The sequence below is a fragment of the Scyliorhinus torazame genome, chromosome 15 (genome assembly GCF_047496885.1).
Source record: "Scyliorhinus torazame isolate Kashiwa2021f chromosome 15, sScyTor2.1, whole genome shotgun sequence".
Lineage (NCBI taxonomy): Eukaryota > Metazoa > Chordata > Chondrichthyes > Carcharhiniformes > Scyliorhinidae > Scyliorhinus > Scyliorhinus torazame.
In genome coordinates this window covers 134,502,003-134,526,951 of record NC_092721.1, presented here as the reverse complement: position 1 = coordinate 134,526,951, position 24,949 = coordinate 134,502,003, and the positions used below count along the sequence as shown (strand labels likewise).

The 24,949-nt window shown below is 44.3% G+C and overlaps 1 protein-coding gene across 3 annotated transcripts in view; it reads right to left on the bottom strand.

The window, feature by feature from the left end:
- LOC140391834 (cullin-5) overlaps positions 1-24,949 on the bottom strand; it is a 119,698-nt gene that overhangs the window by 67,566 nt on the left and 27,183 nt on the right. For 2 of the 3 annotated variants that reach the window (XM_072476777.1, XM_072476778.1), the window contains exons 5-8: positions 17,826-17,967; positions 15,023-15,168; positions 13,573-13,653; positions 5,654-5,747 (exon numbers count right to left, since the gene is read on the bottom strand). In XM_072476777.1, coding sequence (XP_072332878.1) covers positions 5,654-5,747; positions 13,573-13,653; positions 15,023-15,168; positions 17,826-17,967 — 463 coding nt within the window. Of the gene's footprint in view, positions 1-5,653; positions 5,748-13,572; positions 13,654-15,022; positions 15,169-17,825; positions 17,968-24,861; positions 24,905-24,949 lie in introns of those variants that run through there. The other variant, XM_072476779.1, reaches the window with a different exon arrangement.

The window sequence follows — 24,949 nt, the reverse complement described above, 5'->3', positions numbered from 1 at the left end:
TCCGCACCTAGTACATGTTTACAGATTTGGGATTTTGTGTGAAGATGGCGATGGTGATAGATGACTATGTGAGGTTGAACAAAAATGGGGAAGTGTCACCCTCGGTATTGTGGGAGGCCCTGAAGGCAGTGGTGAGAGGGAAGATACAAGGCACAGGTGGATAAGGAGGCGAGGGAGGAGTGCCATCGATTAGTGGTTGAGATTTTGGAGGTAAATAGTAGATATTCAAGTGACCCCACTCCAGACCTCTGGCGTGCAGAAAGAAACTGCAGACACAGGTTGATCTATAATCTACTGATAAGGTGGTGTGCCAGTTGTGGCACTCGAGGAGAGCAATGTACGAATATGGGGAGAAGGCCAGTCATGGCGAAAGGCGACCTGCCGAGAGATCGTTCAGATTCGGGATTCAGGGATGGACTGGTGTCTACCCGGAAAAGTTAACAGGGTGTTTTATAAGAATCTATATAAGTCAAAGCCACCTGGGGAGGAGTCGGATATGCTGGGACTTTTGGAATGGTTGGTGTGTCCTAAGGTGGAGGAGGAGGATCAGGAAGGATTGGTGGTGCCATTGGGGGTGGAAGAGATCCAGACAGCTATTGGGCAGACAGGAAAGGCGCCGCGGCTGAATGGGTTCCCGGTGGAATTTTATAAAAGGTTTGCGGGTCAATTGGTTCAATATGGTGGAGATATTTGAGGATTCGGCAGCGCGGGGGTCTCTTCCAGAGACAATGATGCAAGCATCGATTTTGCTCTTGCTAAAGAAGGATAAGGACCCAGCAGAGGGTGGGTAGTATCTCCTGATTTCCTTATTAAATGTGGATGCTAAGGTCTTCGCTAAGGCTCTGCGGTTGGCGGAGTGTTTCCCTCAGATTATTGGGGAAATCAGATGGGGTTTGTGAAGGGATGGCGTTTGTCATCTAATCTGGGGCAGCTTCTAAACATGGTACTGCCCCCGGCGGGAGGGAGAGGAGGTTATTGCTGAGACAGCTTTCAATAGGGTATTAATTTGAGCTGCTGGAACGGTTTTGGACAGGGCCTAAATTTATGGCGTGGGTTTGGTTCTTATAGAATACACCTAAAGCTAATGTCCGTACCAATAATGTGAATTCGGTATACTTTCAGCAGTACCCCTCTCTTTTGTGCGTTGGCAATTGATCCTTTGGTCATTGCCCCGAGGGCCTCGAATAAGTAGAGGGGGATAATGGGGCCGGGGGGGGGGGGGGGAGAGAACCTTTTCTTGTACGTGACGGATCGGAATCCCACAGTCGGTGATGTAATATTTTTTAATATATAAATACTCAATTCAATTTTTCAATTGAGGGGTAATTTAGCGTGGCCAATCCACCTACCCTGTGCAACTCCACACGGACAGTGACCCAGAGCTGGGATCGAACCTGGGACCTCAGCGCCGTGAGACTGCAGTGCTAACCACTGCGCCACCGTGCTGCCCGAGTGGGTGGTATCATCGCCCTGCTGAAGCGTTTGGGGCTTTTTCAGGGTAGAAACTGAATTGGGAGAAGGGTGAGTGTTTTCCGGTCACTCCTCCAAGGAGTGGACTTAATCCCGGGGTGGGGTTACTGTTCCCTGTTCCGTTTAACGGGCTCTCATTTTAGGTACGTGTGTGTGTGCAGGTAGCTCGTGATTGGGCCCAGCTCTGTAAGTAGAGTCTAGGCCAATTTTCAGAGATGGGATAATCTCTCTGTCCTCGGCGGGCAGAATTCAATCATGAAGTCGAAAGTTTTACCTCAGTTTTTATTTCTGTTCCAGTGTTTTCTGGTTTTTCGGCCAAAATCCTTCTCTGGGAGAGTAAAGAGATTGATTCTGTCCTTTATTTGGGCAGGTAAAGTGGCTGGGATTTGGAGGACTGTCCATCAGAGAGATTGGCAGTCATGGGGCCTGGCGTTGCCAAACTTGATGTTTTATTACTGGGCAGCGAATGTGAAGGTGGTACTCGGGTGCTGAGGGGATCCTGAGGCTGTATGGGTACGGATGGAGTCAGGGTAGTGTAGGGGTTAAGGGTGTTTGTGACGGCCGAGTTGCAGTTTTCTCCGGGGAAATACTCAGTAAACCCGGCGGTAGTCTCCACATTGAATATATGGAGACAATTGCAGCAGCACTTCAAGTTGGGGGCGGTTTCAAAGCTGATTTGTGAGAACCACATGTTTGAGCCGAAGAGGTTGGATGCCAGATTTAGAGGACAAGAGGACAAGGGGGTGGAAGGAATGAGGGGTTTGATTTTGGAGGGGCAATTTGTGAGCCTGTAGGAGTTGCCAGAGAAATTTGGGCTTTCGCACGGGGATACATTCAGGTATCTACAGGTCGCAATTTTGCGAAAAAGATATTGCTGACATTCCCTGTGGTGCTGCAATCCTTGTTGTTGGGAGAGGGTTCTGTCACTGGAAGGGATGGAGGAGGGGAGTACCTTGGGGATTTACAGTAGGATTATGGTGGAGGACGCAGGGTCGGTGGAGGGGTCAAGGCGAAGTGGGAGGAAGAGTTGGGGTCGGAGGATAGGGTGTGGTGTGAAGCCCTGTGGAGGGTGAATGCAACAACTTCATGTGCGAGATTAGGGCTTATGCAGTTGAAGGTAGTGCATAGGGCCGACTTGACAAAGTCAAGATTGAGCAGGTTGCTTGTGGGATTGGAGGATGAGTGCGAGCACTGTGGGAGGGGCAGGAAATCGTGTGCACATGTTCTGGTTGTGTCCTAAACTCGCGGGGGATCTGGGTCTCCTTCTTTAGCATCATGTAAGCCATTCTACAAATGGAACTGAACCCTGTCCCTTGGGGACCATATTTGGGGTGTCGGACCTGCTTGAGTCACAGACAGGGGCTGGGGCAGATGTCCTGACCTTCGCCTCGCTGATTGCTCAAAGACAGGTGCTGATATGGTGGAGGTCAGCTTCTCCAGCCAGTGCCTCAGTGTGGCTGGGGGATCCTCATGGAGTTTTTATATCTCCAGAAAGTTAAGTACACTGCGAGGAGGGCAATTGAGGGGTTCGACCAGCGATGGCATCCGTTTATTCTGTATTTTAAAGAGCTGGTCACCGTTGTCTGTTAGGGAGGGGGGAGTCACATGTAGGCCAAACCAGGTAAAGAAAGCAGATTTCCTTCCTTAAAAACATTAGTGAACCAGATAGATTTTTACGACAATCGACAATGATTTCATGGTCATCATTAGACTTTTAATTCCAGTTTTTTATTGAATTCAAATTTCACCATCTGCAGATTCAAACCCTGGTCCCCAGAACATTACCCTGTGCTTTTGGTCTACTAGTCCAGTGACAATACCATGATGCCACCGCCTGCACTGTCGGGATTTTATAATTAAAAAAAAAAATATTGTATTCAGCTTTTCAGTTTTACATATTGTATATATAACAGCACCCCGCACCAACTTTCCTGGACCAAACGATACTCAACAGAATCCCCCCCCCCTCCCCCGACTAAACACCCTCCCTACTCATACAACTTATAGTGCAGAAGGAAACCATTCGGCTCATGGAGTCTGCACCGGCCCTTGGAAAGAGCACTAAGCCCACAGCTCTACCCAATCCCCGTAACCCTACCTAACCTTTTTGAACACCAAGGGCAATTTAGCGTGGCCAAGCCACCTAACCTGCACATCTTTGGACTGTGGGAGAAAACAAGAGAACCCGGAGGAAACCCACGCAGACACGAGGAGAATGTGCAGACTCCGCACAGACAGTGACCCAAGCCGGGAATCGAACCAGGGGCCCTGGAGCTATGAAGCGACAGTGCTAACCACTGTGCTACCATGCCCCCAGCGAGAAAAAAAAAGAAGGAAAAAAGGCCGGTGAGTCTCACGTTGGTAGCTGCTAAATTATTGGAGAGAATTCTCAGGGAGAAGATTTATACCCATTTGGAAACAAATGGACTCATTAGTGATAGGCAGCATGGTTTTGTGAAGGGGAGGTTGTGTCTCACTTACTTGATCGAGTTTTCTGAGGAGGTGACAAAGATGATTGATAAGGGGAGGGCGGTGGATGTTGCTTACACGGACTTCAGTAAAGCCTTTGACAAGGTGCTTCATGGCAGACTGGTACAAAAGGTGAAGTCACATAGGATCAGAGGTGAGGTGGTAAGATGGATACAGAGCTGGCTCGGTCATAGAAGACAGAGAGTAGCAGTGGAAGGGTTCATTTCTGAATGGAGGGCTGTGACTAGTGGTGTTTCACAGGGATCGGTCTAGGACCTTTGTTGTTTGTAGTGTATATATAAATGTTTTGGAAGAAAATTTAACTGGTCCAATTAGTAAGTTTGCGGACAGCACAAAGGTTGGTGGAATTGCGGATAGCGACGAGGACTGAGAGAGGATACAGCAGGATGTAGATTGGTTAGCAGTAGAAGGATGTTTTTCTGAATGGAAGGTTGTGACTAGTGGTGTTCCTCAGGAATCTGTGCTGGGGCCTCTGTTGTTTGTAGTATACAAACGATTTGGGGGGAAATATAGCTTGTCTGATTAGTAAGTTCGCGGATGACACCAAGGTTGGTGAAGTGACAGACAGTGTTGAGGATTGTCAGAGGATACAGCAGGACCAAGATAGGTTGGAGTCTTGGGCAGAGAAATGGCAAATGGAGTTTAATCCAGACAAATGTGAGGTAATGCATTTTGATAGGTCTAACATAGAGGGGAAATATACAGTAAATGGCAAAACTCTTAGGAATATACAAAGTCAGAGAAATCGGAGTGTGCAGTTCCACAGATCTTTGAAAGTGGTAATGTAAGTGGACAAGGTAGTCAAGAAAGCATATGTAATGCTTGCCTTCATTGGACGGGGCATCGAGTATAAAAACTGGCAAGTCATGCTACAGTTGTATAGATAAAAGCAAATTACTGCGGATGCTGGAATCTGAAACGAAAGGGAAAATGCTGGAAACTCTCAGCAGGTCTAGCAGCATCTGTAGGGAGAGAAAAGAGCTAACGTTTCTAGTCCAATGACACTTTGTCAAAGTTCAATACAGTTGTATAGAACCTTGGTATGGCTGCACTTGGAATATTATGCACAATTCTGGTCGGCACACTACCAGAAGGATATGGAGGCTTTGGAGAGGGTGCATAGGAGGTTTACCAGGATGTTGCCTGGTCTTGAGGGTGTTAGCTATGCGGAGAGGCTGAATAGACTTAAACTGTTTTCATTAGAAAGACGTAGGTTGAGGAGTGACCTGATAGAGGTCTACAAGATTATGAGGGGCATGGATAGAGTGATGGGCACGCACTCTTTCCCAAGGTGGAAGGGTCAGTCACCAGGGGGCATAGGTTTAAGGTCCGTGGGGCAAAGTTTAGAGATGTACGAGGCAGGTTTTGTACGCATAGGATGGCAAGTGCCTGGAACACGTTGCCAGGAGAGGTTGTAGAAGCAGATACATTAATGGCGTTCAAAAGGCATCTTGACAAACACATGGTTAGGATGGGTATAGCGGGATACGGCACAAGGAAGTGAGGGTTTTGGCCAAGGTTGGTATCATGACCAGTACAGGTTTGGAGGGCCGAAGGGCTTGTTCCTGTGCTGTATTGTTCTTTGTTATTAGGAAACTGTTCAGAATAGTTATCAATAATAATTTGTATTTTACAACCGTCTTAATATAAACATTCTTCATTTCGTAAATTAAACAATTATAATTTTACTCACTATCTGTCTCATTACGTTTGATCATGCCTGGACATTCAGCTAGAATTGTCTCCTTAAATGAAGTCACAAGGGCATTCACACAGCATTCCATGAGCTGAAATGAAACTCTTACAATTAATACAGTTCTTTCAAACATTCTTCGCTGGAGTCATGATTAAATTATGCAGAGGCATTTTCACACCTATGATAATCCTGTAGGATTATTTTGAGTTGTACATTCTTTCTTTATCTTAATACCATTGCAAAATATATACAATTAAAGTAAAGAGCAAAAAAAAAAATGTATAAATTATTTCTGCTTGATTGAATAACTACTAAGAAAATCATACTTCCAAATGAGATAGAAATGCCTCCTAAATAAATTCTCACATGTTCAATCCAGATTCTCTTGTCAAATGGATTATCTTGTCAAATGGTATTTTAAGTTATTTGCATATGATTTTACCCTTCAACACATCAATTGATCAAATAAAAAGTATTAAATATCAAACTAAACATCAGTGCGGATTTACTAAACTAAATACCTGATTTTTCAAATTTTAAAACAAATATTTGTTTGATAAAGCAGACAATATTCAATTTTCTTCATTTCCTTTGGGCGGAATGGTTTTGGATTTAGAACTGTACTTCCAACAGGAGATTTATTGGTCCTGCCCCTCATATTAGAAGTTCAAGTATTGCACACTTGCTTGTACATGGTGCACGAGTGGAGGGAGAGAAAGGGAGAAGAATGCATTGGGTCCTGCCTGGTCTTGATGAATAGCTCAACCAGCTGAGAGCCAAATATACTTAAATCTGAGCCCCTTGGACTTGGGCCCATACCAGAGGAGACTACAAGGATGAAAACTAACTTATTAACATATCGCCTTTAACATTTTATAACATCTCAATTCCCTTCACATGATCATTAATAATCAAAGCTTGACAAGATTAAAGGCTCTAGTGGGAATATAGTGAAATAAAGGCTAGATTGCTGAAAGTTTGCAAGTCATAGAATCCCACCAGTGCAGAAGGAGGCCATTCAGCACATCGGGTCTGCATCAACCACTCCCCCGCCCACCCATCCATCCCTATGCCCGTAACCTAATTTTCACATCCCTGGACACTAAGGGGCAATTTAGCACGGCCAATCCACCTAACCTGCATCTTTGGACTGTGGGAGGAAGCTAGAGCACCTGGGAGAAAAGCACACAGACACAGGGAGAATGTGCACCCAAGGCCGGAACTGAACCCAGGCCCTGGCCCTGTGAGGCAGCAGTGCTAACCACTGTGCCACCATACCAGTGACTTGAGGGAAAAGTTTATCTCCCAAGATGTTTACTGCAGGAATTAGAATTGGGAATGTATCAGACGATGTGGGTGATGAAGGTTATAAGGAAGTGATCAGAGATAGCCCGGTCTCTAATCAAGACCATGGAAAAGAGAAACAAAGTCAAATGTAGCAGCCATGAGCATAGATTGGACAGCTGATACGAGGGGACGTATTAAGGAATAAGACAGGCAGGACCACATTGTCAAACAACCCACCCCTCCAGGATTATCCCCGAGGTCAAAGATAATCATCAATTTTTCTTCACGACCAACCCTGAACTAATAATCACTGAGAGCCAATCATGGATTTCTTTGCAGCAAGATTGAAACCATCCACTCAGCTTCTTCTTTCCCTCTTGCCTTTATCCACAAGCTAAACTATGCTCCACCCCACAACACCCACGTTTCCCTAGACATTATAGAGCATCTTTCTCCAGTTTCTTTTGTCATAGCTCAGTTCTGGACTCCATCATCTGAGTTAGAAGGTTGTGGGTTCAAGACTCACTCCAAGGCGTGAGAACAAAGACCTAGGCTGACACTCCAAGCGAGTGGTGCCACACTGTTGAAGGTGCTGACCATCAGTTGAGCCAATTAACCAAGATCCCATGTGTCCTAGCCAATATTTATCCCTTAATCAAAATCACAAAGACAAATCATCTTCTAATTGCCACATTGCAGGGTTTAAAAAAAAAGAGCTTGCCATGTGCAAATTGGCTGCCGTATCTCCGACATTACAACAGTAAAATGTACTTCATTGTCCCGTGGTCCTGAAAGGTGCTACGTAAATGCATGGCGTGCTTTCATTTATTTTTCCATCTCCCCATGTCCAGTCTCTGATCTCACTTTATCCATGAGAGCCACTTCATGCAGCTTTGATCCTATTCCCAACTAAACTGACCATCTAACTTCTCTTTCTGTTCCATGCCCTTTGCCATCATCTCTGGAGGTCATGAATGGTGCTACAATAAACTCAAGTCCTTTTCTCATTCCTCATATGGCAACCCTCCCGCTCCAGTAATCAATCTGGTGAACCTTCATTGCACCCTCTCCAAGCCAAGAACATCCTTCTTTAGGCGAGATGATCAAAACTGGACAAAATACTGTGGTTTCACCAAAGCCATATATAATTGCACCTAGAGAGTGGTTAGGGTGTGGGATGGACTGCCTGCTGTGATAGTGGAGTCAGACACTTTAGGAACTTTCAAGCGGTTATTGGATAGGCACATGGAGCACACTAGAATGACAGGGAGTGGGATAGTTTGATCTTGGTTTTGGACAAGGCTCGGCACAGCATCGAGGGCCGAAGGGCCTGTTCTGTGCTGTACTGTTCTATGTTCTATGTTCTAAGACATCATGAGTAATATATTCCAATCCCCTTGCAATAAAAACTAGCATGCCATTTGCCAACAGTACAATGAGGAAGTATAAAACATAAGTCAGTTATTTGTCCACAGGGTGAGGAAAGTGCCCCGACCACCTCAAAACAAATGTGAGTGACCAGGTTCAGATCCTATCCTTGAAATAACTGGTTTATGCTTTAATTTCCTCACACGTTCTTGCCCTGTAGTGACCAAAGTTTTTTAAAAAACATTACTTCATGAGATATGGGTGTCGCTGGCTGGGCAAGCATTTATTGCCCATTCCTAATTGCCCCTAATTGCCTTCTTGAGCCATTACAGTCCATGTGGTTTATCATAGAATTTACAGTGCAGAAGGAGGCCATTCAGCCCATCGAATCTGCACAGGCTCTTTGGAAGAGCACCCTACCCAAGTCTACACCTCCACCCTATCCCTATAACCCAGTAACCCCACCCAACACTAAGGGCAATTTTGGACACTAAGGGCAATTTAGCATGGCCAATCCACCTAACCTGCACATCTTTGGACTGTGGGAGGAAACCGGAGTACCCGGAGAAAACCCACGCACACACGGGGAGAACGTGCAGACTCCGCACAGACAGTGACCCAAGCCGGGAATCGAACCTGGGACCCTGGAGCTGTGAAGCAATTGTGCTAACCACCATGCTACCGTGCTGCCCTGAAAGCAGTGGACGGTGAAGAAACCGTGATTTCCAAGTCAGGATAGTGAGTGGCTTAGAGGGGAACTTTCAGGTGTTGATCTTCCCATGTGTCTGTTGTCCTCATTCTTCTAGATGGTAGTGGTCATGTGTTTGAATGTGCGGTCTCAGGAGCCTTAAAAAGTTCCTACAGTGCATCCTGTAGAGAGGACACCCTGCTGCTGTTATGCATCGGTGTTTGCGGGAGCAATCGTTTGTGGTTGGGGTACCAATCAAGCAGGCTACTTTGTCCTGGATGGTGTTCAACTTGTGTTGTTGGAGCTGCACTCATCCAGGCATACGTAGGATATTCCATCACACTCCCGACTTGTGCCTTGTAGATGACGTCAATGAATGTCCAAGAGTGATGGTGAGATTCTCTCTTGTTGCAGATGGTCATTGCTTGGCACTTGTCTCGTGAACGTTACTTGCTACTTATCATCCCAAGACTGGATAGAGACTGGGTCTTTCTGCATTTGGACATAGACAGCTTCAGTATCTGAGGAGTTGCAAATGGTTCTGAACATTGTGCAGTCATCAGCGGACATCTCCACTGTGACCTTGTGATGGAAGGAAGCTCATTGATGAAGCAGCTGAAGATGGTTGGGCCTAGGAAACTACCCTGAGGAATTCCTACAGTGATGTTCTGGAACTGAGATGAATGATTTCCCACAACCATCTGCCTTTGAGCTAGTTATGACTCCAACCAACTGATTTTCCTCCCCCACAACGAACAGCCCCTCAAACACGGTCACAAACATCCCCCACCTTTCTCAAATCCCCCTGAAGAGCCCCTTAACTCATTTTATCTTCTCTAATCGCAGGAAGTCATACAGGTCATCCAACCAAGCCGCTATCCCAGGTGGCGATGCCGACCGCCACTCCAGCAAAATTTGACGCCGTGCAATCAGAGGCGAAGGCCAAGACAACGGCCTTCCTCCTCTCCATGAGCTGTGGCTTCGCTGAGACCCCAAATATCACCATCAAAGGGTCCGGATCCACCTCCTCCTCCACTATCCTGGCTAAGACCGCGAACACTCCCGCCCAGAATCTTGCCAATTTTTCGCAACCCCAAAACATGTGCGCGTGATTCACGATTCTACCCTCTCCCTTAGCTCCTCCAGACTGGCGAACCCTTCCTCCCAAATTCAGATCCCTCATCTTGACCAGCCCCACTTCTCTCCACCTCCTGTATACACTATCCATCTCCCCCCCCGGTTCAAACTCATGATTCTTGCACAGCGGCATTAGCACCGACACCCTTCCAATGTAAAACGTCTCCTCAGCTAATTCCATATCTTTACTGTGGACTGCACCACTGGGCTCCTTGAATGCCTACTCGGAGCCATTGGCACGCTGCCGTCAGCATAACCCTCAAACTAGACCCCGTACAAGATTCCTCCTCCATCCTAACCCACTCTACCCTTTCTCGTTCCCACCACCGTCACACCTTGTCCACATTCGCCGCCCAATAATAATGAAGCAAGTTCGGCAATGCCAACCCCCCCGCTGCCTTTGCCTCTGCAGCAGGATCCTCCTCACCCTCGGTAGTTTCCCCGCCCATACAAAGTCAGAAATGATCGTGACCACTTTCCGAAAAAAGGCCTTTGGTATAAACATCGGGAGGGCTTGAAAGATAAACAAGAACCTCGGCAGAATATTCATTTTCACCACTTGGGCCCTCCCTGTCAGCGTTAAGTGCAGTGTATCCCACCTCTTAAGATCCTCCCTAACCTCCTCCACCAGCTTCGTTAAGTTCCACTTGTGGAGCTCCGTCCATTCCCTCGCTGCCTGAATTCCCAAATACCTAAACCTATCCCTCGCTGCCATAAATGGCATCCCCCCTAAATTAGCCCGCTGTCCCTGTTCATTCACCAGGAATACCTCGCTATTCCCTACATTAAGCTTGTACCCGGAGAACCCTCCAAACCTCCCCAGCAGGCCCATAATCCTTCCCATACTGTCCAACAGATCCGAAACATACAGCAAGAAGTCATCGGCATAGAGCAACACCTGATGCTCCCTCTGGCCCCTCATAATCCCCCGCCACTCTGCCGACCCCCTGAGAGCCATCGCCAATGGCTCTATGGCCAGTGCAAACAGCAGCGGTGACAGTGGACACCCCTGCCTCGTACCCCTGTGTAAGTCAAAGCTTTGTGAGCTCATATCATTCGTCCTCACCCTCACCCTTGGTGCCACAAATCTCGGCCCAAACCCAAACCTTCCCAAAACCTCGAACAAGTACCGCCACTCCACCCGACCAAATGCCTTCTCCGCATCCATGGACACCACCACCTCCGGTTCCAGAGCCCCCGACGGATTCATCCCCACATTCAACAGCCACCTCATATTACTCGCAAGCGGCCTGCTCTTCACGAAGCACGTTTGATTTTCTGCCACCACCCCGGGGACACACTCCTCCATCCTCCCCGCCAACAACTTAGCCAACACTTGCATATCCGTGTTCAATAGGGATATGGGCCTATACGATCCACATTCCACCGGGTCCTTCCCCTTTTTCGGAATTAGTGAGATTACTGCCTGCACCATTGTCTCCGTCAACTCCCGCTTCTCCAGTGCTTCATTAAATGCCCCCAATAGATGTGATGCCAGGTCCGTCGCAAATTCCTTATAGAATTCCGCCGAGTACCCATCGGGCCCAGGGGCCATCCCAGACTTCATACCCCTGATACTATCCAGCACCTCCCTCAGCCCCAGGGGCTTCTCCAACGCCTGCCTCTTTGCTTCCTCCACTCCACCTGGGGAAATTCCAGCTCGTCCAGAAACCTCCCTTCCTCCCGAGTCCGCCTCATAAAGTCCCTGGTAGTACTTCCTAAATGCCTCATTTATCTTCCCTGGCTCTGACACCACATCCCCAGCCCCAGTCCGTATCTTCAATATTTCCCTGGACACAGCCTGCCTCCGCAGCTGGTGCGCCAGCATGTGGCTCACCTTCTCCCCATACTCATATTGCACCTCCCTTGCCCTACACAGTTGCCCTATCGCCCTCCCGTTGTCAGCCTGTCAAACTGCACCTGCAACTTTTTCCTCCTCGCCAATCCATTCACGGTGGACATCCTCGAATATTCCCTGTCCACCTCCACTATCTTGCTCACGAGACGGTCATGTTCCTCCCTCCTTTCCCTATCCGCACGGGCCTTAAACAAAATAATTTCCCCCCGGACCACTGCCTTCAGTGCTTCCCAAAAAATGGACGCCGATACCTCCCCATTCTGATTCAGCTCCATATACTCCTTAATCGCTGCCCGCACCTCATCACAGAAACCTCCATCCGCCAACAACCCTGAGTCAACCACCACCCCGGCCTCTGCTCTCGTCCCATTCTAAACCGAATCTCCAGCCAGTGAGGCGCATGGTCCAAGATAACTATCCCCGCATTCTCTGCCCCTCCACCCCAACCAAAATCTCCCAACTCACTACAAAGTAATCAATCCTCAAATACACCTTATGGACATGTGAAAAGAAGGAATACTCCCTTCCCCCTGGGTTCTGAAAGCGCCATGGATCCACCATACCCATCCTCTCTATAAACCCCCCCAACTCCCTTGCCATTTGTATCTCACCCATCAACCTGGGGCTCGACCTATCCACCCTCGGCTCTAGGACACAGTTAAAATCTCTTCCCATGATCAACTGGTGCGTGGCCAAATCCGGGATTGCTGCCAGCAACCCTCTCATAAAACCCACATCATCCCAATTTTAGGCGTACACATTTACCAACACAACCGGTGCCCCTTCCAATACCCCACTCACAATCACATATCTCCCACCCGGATCCCTCACCTCCTTCACACTCACAAATCCCATTTTTTTGCTCATCAGAATCGCCACACCCCGCGATTTCAAATCAAACCCCTGAGTGAAAAGCCTGCCCGACCCACCCTTCCTTAACCTAACCTGGTACTTCACACGGAGGTTCGTCTCCTGCAGAAAGACCACCCCCAAACACCCGTGACCTTTTAACCGGCTCATTCAGTCCCTGGACATTCCACATTACCAGCGGCTTATGCCTCCAATCCCCTCTACCGTATGTCATTTTTCCCAATTAACTCCTGCCCCTTTAATTCCACCATGTACCTAGTCCATTTCAGATGGCCCCTTTCTCCGCCCATGATCATGTCATGCCTCACCCCTTGCCACGTCGCAACAGCCTCCCCCCCACCCCTCTCGGCTTTCTCCCCCACCACCTCACTTCCGTTCACCAGCATAACCTGCTAGCGTAGCAGCCCCTGCCCAAAGGCACCTACCAATGACCCCCCCCCCCCCCCCCCCCTCCCACTCCTCAGCTGAAGGAGAAAGACTCCCTGTTGACCTTACCCTCCCCCACCCAAACAAAGATTTCTAAGGACAGTCATTCTCGCCTCACCTCTGGAATAATGGTAATTAGTCTGCAGCAGAAACATAGAGCAATTTAACTGGGCAGAGAGTGTATATCAGAATAAGCTCAAGTAAATGCAGGGGAGGAAAAAGCAGAACAATCTGGAGAAACCATTAAAATGCATAATTAGTAACACCAAGAGAAATACTTACAGCCTGAACTGAGTTGCATTCTCGTCTGGTTTCTAAATATCGAAGTGCCCTCTTCTCTTCCTCTTTTAATTTAGCATCTGCCTTTAAAAGAGATTTCACTTACGTTTAATATAGCTCAATTTTATTTCCTTCTCCCTTTCCACGTGGTTTTATTGATTCCATTAGAGGGTACAGTTTCATTGATTCGCGAATATCTCAAGGAGTAACAATTATGTGCTAACCTCCATTTAAATGCGTGCTACAACCTTTGGAAAACTGATATCTAACCTTTAACAATTTACATCAATGTCTTAGATTAGATGAGAGCAAAAGCACGGTAGCTAAATTTTCAGATGACACAAAAATACGTAGGAAAGTACGCTGTTAAGAAGACGAGGGATTTGCAGACAGATATAGATAGGTTGAGTGAGCAGGCAAAAATCTGGTAGTTGAAGTATAATGTGGAAAAATGTGTGAGGTATAATGTGGAAAATGTGAAGTTGTTCGGTTTGGCAGGAAGAATTTTTAAAAAGTATTACTTAAATAGAGAACAACTACAGGATTCTGAGGTACAGAGATGTTCCAGTGCACGAGTCACAAAAAGCTAGCATGTGGGTACAGCATGTAATCAAGAAGGCTCATGTAATGCTATCCTTTATTACAAGAGGAATTGAACATAAAAGTAAGGATGTTGTGCTTCAGTTATACAGGGCATTGAGAGACCATATCTCAAATAATGTGTGCAGATTTGGTCTCCTTATTTAAGGATGCAAATGGACTGGAGGTGGTTCAGAAGAGGTTTACTAGATTGATAACTGAAATGAGCAGGTTGTCTTATGAGGATAGGTTGGACAGGCTGGGCTTGTTTTCACTGGAGTTTAGAGGGGAGGGATGACTTGATTGAAGTAGACAATATCCTGAATGGTCTTGACCATTATTACTCTTGTGGGTGAGTTTGGGCCATTGTTTTAAAATTAGGGATCGCCTTTTTAGGACAGAGGAGGAGGAGAATTTTTTCTCTCAGAGGGTTGTATGACTTTGGAATTCCGCCTCAGAAGGCAGTGGAAGTGGGGTCATTGAATATTTTTAAGAAAGAGGTAGATTGATTCCCTTGCCTAACAAGAATCTATGGTTATTGGGGGTAGATGGGAATGTGGAACTCGAAATACAAACAGGTCAGCCATGATCTTACCGACTGGCAGAACAGGTTCAAGGGGTCGAATGGCCTACTTCTGCTCCCATTTTGTATGTTCGTAAATATGCATATTTATAACAGGTGTTACTGAGTAATAGTCAGGAGGGGGAAATCCTGTATGATGGTCCCTTCCTCTACTCTGTGCATGCAAGTTAAATGCAGAGCTCGTTCGGACACCAGAGCTGGAATCAATCCCATTATATTAAAATTACCTTTTTCAAATTATCATTACTGTATTCAGAAATAATGGTATTTCATACATTGTGTATAACTTACATATTTCATGTAATTTTGTACTCCATTTTGTTGCAAGTAAGATGGGGCCTGTGTTCTGTAGAATCTCTCAGTTGAATCTAAATAAGCCTTTTCAAAATTATCACGATAAATTTGAAGTTTATCTTCTGGATTAGAACACAGGTTTACTGCAATTAAAGAAAATAATCTGGTAAAGAGAGATTGTGCATGGTATTTTTGCAACATTTATATTGGTATGTAAAATAAAAACAAAATAGGCCCACGATTAAAGCATATACCAATGTACAACTTGGATGGATTTTTCTTTTCTCTCTATCATGTACACATTTGTGACTTGCAAATGAATTTGGCTAGTCAAGATTTCCTGAACTGATCACAGCCTCAAATCCCCAGTTGCAGCTGTCTGCTGAACCTACTTTGCTCTGAGAAAATAGAGCTCTCTGTGTACGCACTTAATTGAACCTGCTCCAACTGTCAATTATTTTTAAACAGAGAGAAGTATTAACAGGTTCTGTAGCATAGGTTTGCAACATTTGTAAAAAATAACTGCAAGAAGATAAAACAGGAGTAAAAATTCTGAAATGGAGGAAGGCAAATTTAGCAGAAATGAGAAGGAACTTGGCTGATGCGGTCTGGCCAGCATTGCTCGAGGATAAATTTGTAGGAAGTACTAAAAGGAGAGTTCCTAAATGTACAAAGTAGACATGTCCTCTCCAAAAATAAGAATGGTACTGCCAAATCTAGATTCCCCCCCCGGTTGTCTAGAGGAATACAGGGGAAGATCAAACAGAAAAAGAACGCTTTATGATAGGCACAACGAACTAAACACTGCAGATAGCCTAGACAAATACAGGAAGTGCAGGGACAAAGTCAAAAAGGAAATAAGGAATCAAAGAGAGGGTATGAAAAAAGATTAGCAAGTAAAGAAAATCCAAAGACGTTTTACCAATATATTAATGGCAAATGGTTAGTTAAGAAAAAAGTGGGATCTATCAGAGATGAACGGAACTTGTGAGTAGATGCAGAGGCTGTGGGAAGGGTTTTCAATGAATATTTTGTCCCAGTGTTTACAAAGGAAATGGATGCCACAGATATAGTAGTCCAGGAGGAACACAGATATTGGATGACATAAGCATAAAGAGAGAGGAAGTACTCGAAGGGTTGGAATCATTGAAAGCTAATAAGTCGCTAGAGCCAGATGGATTGTTTCTGAGGCTACTGAATGTCAGGCAGGTGATAATAGATGCTCTGAGGATGATTTTCCACTCCTCATTAGATACAGGGGAGGTACTGGTGGACGTGGTCCCATTGTTTAAAAAGGGATCGAAGGAAATGCCAAGCAATTGTAGGCCAGTTAGTCTTACTAGAGTCAATCCTGAGAGATAGGATTTACTGTCACATAGAAAGGCATCAACTAGTCAGTGATAGTCAGCATGGATTTGTTAAAGACAGGTCTTACCTTGCAAATTTGATTGAATTATTTGAGCAAGCGACAAGAGGAGTTAATGGATGTTGTGTAAATGGATTTTAGCAAGATGTTTGACAAAGTTCCACATGGCAGATTGGTCAAGAAAGTGAAAGCCCCTGGGATACAGGGCAATGTACTGAACTGGATAAAAGTTGACTTAATAACAGGGAACAAAGGGTTATGGTCGATGGCTGTCCTTGACATTGGAAAATTGTTTCAAGTGGTGTTCCACAGGGCTTGGAGTTGTGACCCTTATATTAACGATTTGGATGTGAATGTGGGGAGCATGATTGGGAAATTTGCAGACATCACATAGATTGGCCGAGTGGTGGACAGTGTAGAGGATTGCTACAATCTCCAGAATGATATAGATAGATTGGAGTTGGCGATAAAAGTAGCAGATGGAATTTCACACAGAGCATTTAAGGAGGTCAAACAGTTATAGGGAGTACACAATAAATGGGAATATACTAAGAGGGGTAAATGAACTGAGAGATCTTGGCGCACAAGTACACAGGTCCCTGAAGACACAGTTCAAGGTTGTTAAAAAAGCATATGAAATGCTCTCCTTAATTGGCAGAGGTATAGAATATAAAAGTAAGGATATTAAATTGGAACTGTGTAAGACACCGGTGAGGCACAACTGGAGTAGTGTGTGCAGTTCTGGTCACATTACAGGAAGGATGTACTTGCTCTGGAGAGAGTGCAGAGGAGAAATACAAGAATGTTGCCAGGGCTAGAAAAGTGTAGCTACGAGGAGAGATTGGATAGGTCAGGGTTATTTTCCTTGGATCAAAGAAGACGGAGGGGTGACTTAATTAAGGTGTACAAAATTATGAGGGGAAGAAATAAGAATGGTCAGGATAAAATTGTTTCCCATTTTGGAGAATTCTAGAACCAGGAGACATAGATTCAAGATAAGAGGCAGAAAGTATAGAGGCGACACGAGGAAGAACTTTTTGTTTTTATGCAGAGGGTAGTGGGTGTCTGGAATTCACTGCCCGAGTTGGTAGAGGAGTTCGAGACCCTAAACTCGTTTAAAAAGTACCTGGACCTGTACCTTAAGTGCTGCAGGGCTATGGACTGGGAGCAGGAAGATGAAATTAAAAAGGGCACTTGGGTGTCCTCAGGCTGGCATGGGCAAGGTGAGCTGTAACTTCTGTGCTGTAACTTTTCTATGATTCTAGAAGACCACATAACCATGAAGTAAGTTTAACAGTTTTTCGAAAAGAATATTTAAGCAAAGCCAGCCAACATTCAGTCTCTTGTACCGCACATCTTGCGAGTTTCAGACAATTATTCATTTGAAAGGATAATTATTTAATCGAGAAATACTTTATTACAGTAAAGTCTTACCATAGGATTCTCTAACTCCAATAACCAACTGCGAGTCAAAAGCTTCTCCTAGTCTTTCAGCATGAACTAACTTCATGGCACTATCTTGAAGACGATTCTTAATATTCGAGAAGATTGACTCATTCCAGGTGTCGAGCATAAGCTGAAAGAATTAAAACTCAGTCTGCAATGAAGAATTTTTTCAGTTCTATTATATTCACACTTTTATATATTAAAAATGCTGATCAGTTTGCATATTCAAATATACATTGAAAACTCCGGTTTGGTTTTGTCAATGATAAAATGGGCTACACGGTAGCACAGTGGTTAGCACAGTTGCTTCACAGCTCCAGGGTCCCAGGTTCGATTCCCGGCTTGGATCACTGTCTGTGAGGAGTCTACACGTTCACTGTCTATGCGGAGTCTGCACGTTCTCCCCCTGTCTGCGTGGGTTTCCTCCGGATGCATCGGTTTCCTCCCACAGTCCAAAGACGTGCAGGTTAGGTGGACTGGACATGCTAAATTGCCCTTAGTGTCCAAAACGGTTAGGTGGGGTTACTGGATTACGGGGTTTGGGTGAAGGTGTGAACTTATTAGGGTGCTCTTTACAAGGGCCGGTTCAGACTCGATGGGCCAAATGGCCTCCTTCTGCACTGTAAATTCTATGAAAACAACTTGTAAAAGGCAGTCATTTAACTGCAGTACCTATTATATATGGAAGTGACACGGCAACTAAAATGTTAACATTATAAGGATCAGCCTTATAACATTATCTAAAGGTAACTTTAACTGTTTCAGCAAACTGGCTCAGACAGAGCATTGAGTTCCACCAGACACACTAGCAGGTCACACATGAATGCATAATGTCTAATTACAGTGCCTCTATGCGAGAACCAGAACCAAGAGCATTGTGATAAACGAGTGAATGAGTGCAAAAATAAAAATGCAAATGTTAACAGATTCAAAATTACCTCCTTGCTGTTCCCTGCATGTCTCGTAAATTTCATCCACCTAGCAATTCAACGTTGCCCAGCCATACATGCAATAACATTGTAATAACTTGGACTTTTAAACGGCCTTCGATAATGTACTGGATGACAGACTCATACAATTATATAGTGCTTTTAACAACCACCGGACACCTCAAAGCACTTTATTTATTTTAAAATAAGATCTATATTTTAATTAGTATTCGGTCAGTTTTGCACAGTCTTCAAATGGATTTGCAGTTCCATCTTTCAGGACAATTAGTCAAAGAGTTCTCATATTCAAAAGATCAGGTCTGTGGAAGCTGCTCCGGTCACATTACAATTTCAGCTTGTTGACTTTGTCATTTACATCTGCTGCTTTCTTGGTTTCTGCTTGGTACTGGGGTATTCAGGCAGCTCTCACCACTTGTGCACAAAATCGAGAATACTGAATGTAACTGAGGCCAGCCTGCCTCCAGAACACCACAATATTCACCTCAGTCCTTTCACTGAAGGAAGTACTTTAAAAGTCCAGTCGGTATTGTAATGTAGGAAATACAGTAGCCAATTCACAACCAGCAAACAACCATAGACAGTAACGTGATAATGACTAGAAATCCCTTTTAGTGATATTGATTGAGGAATAAATATTGGGTAGAAAACTAGGGATACCTTCCCTGCTCTTCTTCAAAATAGTGCCATGGGATCTTCTGCATCCAACCAAGCAGACAGACAAGACCCTCGATTTAACATCTCATTAGAAAGACAACACCTCTGACAGTGCAGCACTCCTTCAGTTCTGCACAAAGTGTCGGCCTTGATTTGCGAGTTCAAGTCCTGGAAGTAGGGCTAATATTTCGATCATTGTGACTTGGAGACAAAAGTGCTAGCAACTCAACCACAGTCGACACAGAATGGATTGCAAACTGGCTACAAAACATTCAGGGTTAAAGGTAGTACCCAGAATGGCAGAATATGAAAAATGCCGTTCAGTGCTGGGATTACTGCTGTTCAATACTTGCATAATGATTTTGACTTTGGAATTTGACGAATAATTAAAAAATTACTGGGTGACACCAAACTAGGGAGAATAATACTGAAAAGACTGCAAAACAAAACAAAGTATGAAAGAACTTGAAGAAATAAAAGGCAAATTAATTTTAATATTGTTAAATGTAAAATAGTGCATTTGGTAGAAGGATTACGGAGGTCATAATTCCTTGGAAAATGTGTTCAAATGGGGTCAAAAATCAACGGAATCATGGGTACACATTCATAAATCATTAAAAGCAGCAATGAAAGTTAACTGCGTCATTAAAAGTACAAACCAAGCACTGGTATTAATTTCTAGAACAGAATTGAAAAGCAGGGATAGTACGTTAGTATGACAGTATGTGTTACAATCCCAGCTAATGTTACTACTGGACAGTCTGGTCCCAGAATGGAACTCCAGCTCATTCGACTGTAACTTTTATTTTTTGCTTAGAAACATGGATGAAGTCTTTGGACTGCCAATTAACTTTTAGCAAATGAATAAAAACACTTATTAAACTTGAAAAGAATAACTATAATACCATAGTCCTTCACCCCACCTATGTCTTCACAGATGTGCAAGGTTTTCAAGGATAACACAAGGTATAAAACATATTTTATACCAATAATGTTCTCAATAAGTACACAGTCCATGTAAACCAACAGGTCAACTGTGGTCAGACACACCACACTTTGAAACCAAGTCGCAGATGCCACCCAATACAACTGTGGATTTCTCATCAAATCCTCCTAGATAATCGTCACATTGTGAGCCAACTGATCTCAGTGGAATCTGACTTCCACTTGAGTGTTTCCAAATCCACACTTGGAAAAGCACACCATGGCATCTTCTCCCAAACGCTTTATCTTGGATGCCTTTAAGAAAGATCCACATTGCTCCTTTTTTCTCTGTCTTGGATTACCACGTGCATTGAAGCTTCCACACTATCTCAGAACTCAGTCATGCCAACAGACCATTACTGTTTCACAGGCTGCATCAAGATGTCACCAAACATTTACCTCCGGTGTCTGGCTTCTCACTTTATATCTGTATCTTGCAGCTATCAGAGTACTTTCTCTGCTTCTACTTCAACTTCACCCAACAGGATCTTGTTCAACATCTTCTTCTATGTTCCTTTAACTTCGCTGTCTTCCTGAGACATAGAAATCTGCTCCCTTGCCCAACTCCCTGGACTTTGGGGAAGTATGCTCCCTTGTTCTGTCCAGTTTAAAACTGAACTTGAACGTTCTTTCCAACCTAGGGTGACCCCTGGTTGCTCAGCAACCTAGCCTTTCTTTAAACCTCATTTTCTTTCACATCATAAATTCTTTAATTACAATGCAAGCACAGTTTTAAAGTGACCAAAACTCTCAGACATGCTGGCATCTTTGTTTAACATGAAGCTATCTAAAGTTTTAACCCTTTCTTATACAGAAACTCAAAATTAAACTTGCATCAAGCTTTATCTTGTTTCTAATATCCACAAATACAGATTACTTTAAACCACCTCGGTTTCCTGACACTTGTAAAGGACTTTTTGGAATACATGGTACAGTTCTGGTGCCTATATTACAAAAAGGATACGAGGTACTGGAGAAGTTGCAAAAAATTAAGTTATTGCCTGATCCAAGCAGGCTCTTTTCTCTAGAAAATAGAAGGCCAACATAGGTCTTCAAGATTATGAAAGGGTTTAATTGGATAGATGCAGAAAAGATGTTTCCACTTGTAAATGAGGGTAAAGGGAACATATGGATATGCATAAATAGGGTTAAATGAAGAACACCCATGTTTCTACCTGTTTGACTAGTCCCCTGAAGATCACCAAGCTCAATTTAAAATTGAGGGTGGAACTACATTGGAACACCTCGCGGTCCAATTATTCACCACCCAGGAAGTAAACCCCTTTTGCCTTACACTTGGTCTTCCCTCCCTGTGTAATCATATAAAAGGCCAACCAGTATAAAATAAAACACAAACAAACAGAATTTATAACTTTTATATGAAAGCAGGCAGCACGGTGGCGCAGTGGGTTATCCCTGCACCCTCACGGCGCTGAGGTCCCAGGTTCGATCCTGGCTGGCTCTGGGTCACTGTCTGTGTGGAGTTTGCACATTCTCCCCGTGTTTGCGTGAGTTTCACCCCCACAACCCAAAGATGTGCAGGTTAGGTGGATTGGCCACACTAAACTGCCCCTTAATTGGAAAAAATTAATTGGGTACTCTAAAAAAAAGTTTTTTTTTAAACTTTCATATGGAAAGTGAATTATATCTGTATGCACTGGTCTATTTATTCCTTCACCCTCTAAAATAATTTCAGTTGTAGGTTATAATGGTCTTTACTCCCCATGATGCGAGATTGGCTGGTAATGTATTAAACAAATATCGCATCTGTGAACACTTCCCCTGTAGAAAACCTTATTTACATGTTACAGAAACATTTTTATCAATTTCTGTAACTCAACAAATCTGGTCCCTTCTGCAATTTCTATTGCACCACCATTGGCAGCCATGTCGTCAGCTGCCTAGGCCAAATTCTGGCATTCCCTGCCTACCACTCCTTAAAACTTCACTTTGAATAAGCTATGGATACCTGTTTTAATACTGCCTTTTGGAATTCAGTGTAAAACATTGTTTGGTAACATCCCTTCAAAGCACCCACAAGGTATCACAGTAAAAGGTGCTATTTGAACACGTTACTGTTCAGTGATGCAGATGAAATATTGACCAGAATGCCAAGAGAGCTCCTCTGCTCTTTTTCAAAATAGTGCCACAAGAATGATTTTTACATCCATCCGAGATGGTAGACAGAGCTGCAGTTTAACATTGCACCTGAAAGATGGCATCTTGGATGGCATAGCATTCTTTCAGTACCTCAGCTTAGAATATGTTCAAGTCTCTCAAGTGGGACTTGAACGCAATCTTCTGACTCATAGATGAATGTTGCCAAGACTGACGGCCACTATCTGCATCCGGGTGCTCTGGTTTCCTCCCACAAGTCCTGAAAAACGTTGCTCCTTAGGTGAACTGGACATTCTGAATTCTCCCTGTGTACCTGAACAGGGGCCGGAGTGTTGGCGACTAGGGAATTTTCACAGTAACTTCGTAGAATATTAATGTAAGCCTATTTGTGACACTAATAAAGATTATTATTATTATATGGTGTATATGGATTTCAGTAAAGCGTTTGATAAGGTTCCCCACGGTAGGCTATTGCAGAAAATACGGAGGATTCAGGGTGATTTAGCAGTTTGGATCAGAAATTGGCTAGCTGGAAGAAGACAAAGGGTGGTGGTTGATGGGAAATGTTCAGCCTGGAGTCCAGTTACTAGTGGTGTACCACAAGGATTTGTTTTGGGGCCACTGCTGTTTGTCATTTTTATAAATGACCTGGAGGAGGGGGCGTACGGTGTGTTAGCTTTTATTGGTAGAAGGATGGGCGAGTAAATTTGAAGATGACACTAAAGTCGGTGGAGTTGCGGACAGTGCGGAAGGATGTTACAAGTTACAGAGGGACATAGATAAGCTGCAGAGCTGGGCTGAGAGGTGGCAAATGGAGTTTAATGCAGAAAAGTGTGAGGTGATTCATTTTGGAAGGAATAACAGGAAGACAGAGTACTGGGCTAATGGTAAGATTCTTGGTAGTGTGGATGAGCAGAGAGATCTCGGTGTCAATGTACATAAATCCCGGAAAGTTGCCACCCAGGTGGAGAGGGTTGTTAAGGCGGCGTACGGTGTGTTAGCTTTTATTGGTAGAGGGATTGAGTTTCGTAGCCATGAGGTCATGTTGCAGCAGTACAAAACTCTGGTGCGGCCGCGTTTGGAGTATTGCGTGCAATTCTGGTCGCCGCATTATAGGAATGATGTGGCAGCATTGGAAAGGGTGCAGAGGAGATTTACCAGAATGTTGCGAGGTATGGAGGGAAGATCTTATGAGGGAAGGCTGAGGGACTTGCGGCTGTTTTCGTTACAGAGAAGAAGGTTAAGAGGTGACTTAATTGAGGCATACAAGATGATCAGAGGATTAGATCAGGTGGACAGTGAGAGCCTTTTTCCTCGGATGGTGATGTCTAGCACGAGGGGACATAGCTTTAAATTGAGGGGAGATAGATATAGGACAGATGTCAGAGGTAGGTTCTTTACTCAGAGAGTAGTACGGGCGTGGAATGCCCTGCCTGCAACAGTTGTGGACTCGCCAACACTAAGAGCATTCAGATGGTCATTGGATAGACATATGGACGATAAGGGAATAGTGTAGATGGGTTTTAGAGTGGTTTCACAGGTCGGCGCAACATCGAGGGTCGAAGGGCCTGTACTGCGCTGTAATGTTCTATTATAAAGTCAGATAGATAAAATCATACTTGATTGTTAGTTTTAATTGAAATGGTTTCCAAATCTAGGACCTCTTGAATTACCTTAACATGATTTGTGCCACCTGACAGCTTTGGAATCAATTAAAATAACAATGTATATACCCAGTAAAGTAGAAATATAAATTACTTTACATGTTAGCTCATATTCTTTTGGATGCACAATTGGCTGAACCAAACAGACACATAGAAACCCATAAAATATCAAGCCTTGTACACGTATGCACTGCATTTCAGTGAATACTGTACAGAATTTCTGTATTATTCAAATATTTATCAAATGCACATTAAGATGGACATGCAAATAAACTTGGGTTTAAACAGAAATACTCGTGGCTAAGGAAGGTAAAATCTATCAAATAAACTGAAGCTGACAAGTATAAAAATTAGATTTGCCATGGCATTTGTCAAGGGTAAAGTGGGGCCTGGAGTACAGCTGTGATGATTATCGGCCTGTTCCTTTAAGGTCATTGCTAAAATGGCCCTAAAGAGAATCCAGCCAGTTGCAGCTGCTTGTAAATACTCTGAAGTGATTTAAAGGTTTGTAAACGGTCTGTTAATGTCAGGCTCTAGGTCAAAACCTGAACAAAGCAGTTGCTTTACTTCTTTAAGATGGTTTTAAACGTGTGACTTGTAAGTGTAACAGATAGGCACCAGTCCCAGAAACTTTTAATACATAATACACTTTACCTGGTCTTCTGTGGCATTGCTTGTGGCAAGTCAGATGATATGTTGCATACAAGGACAGGAGAACTGTATCCTAAAAAGCATAATGCAT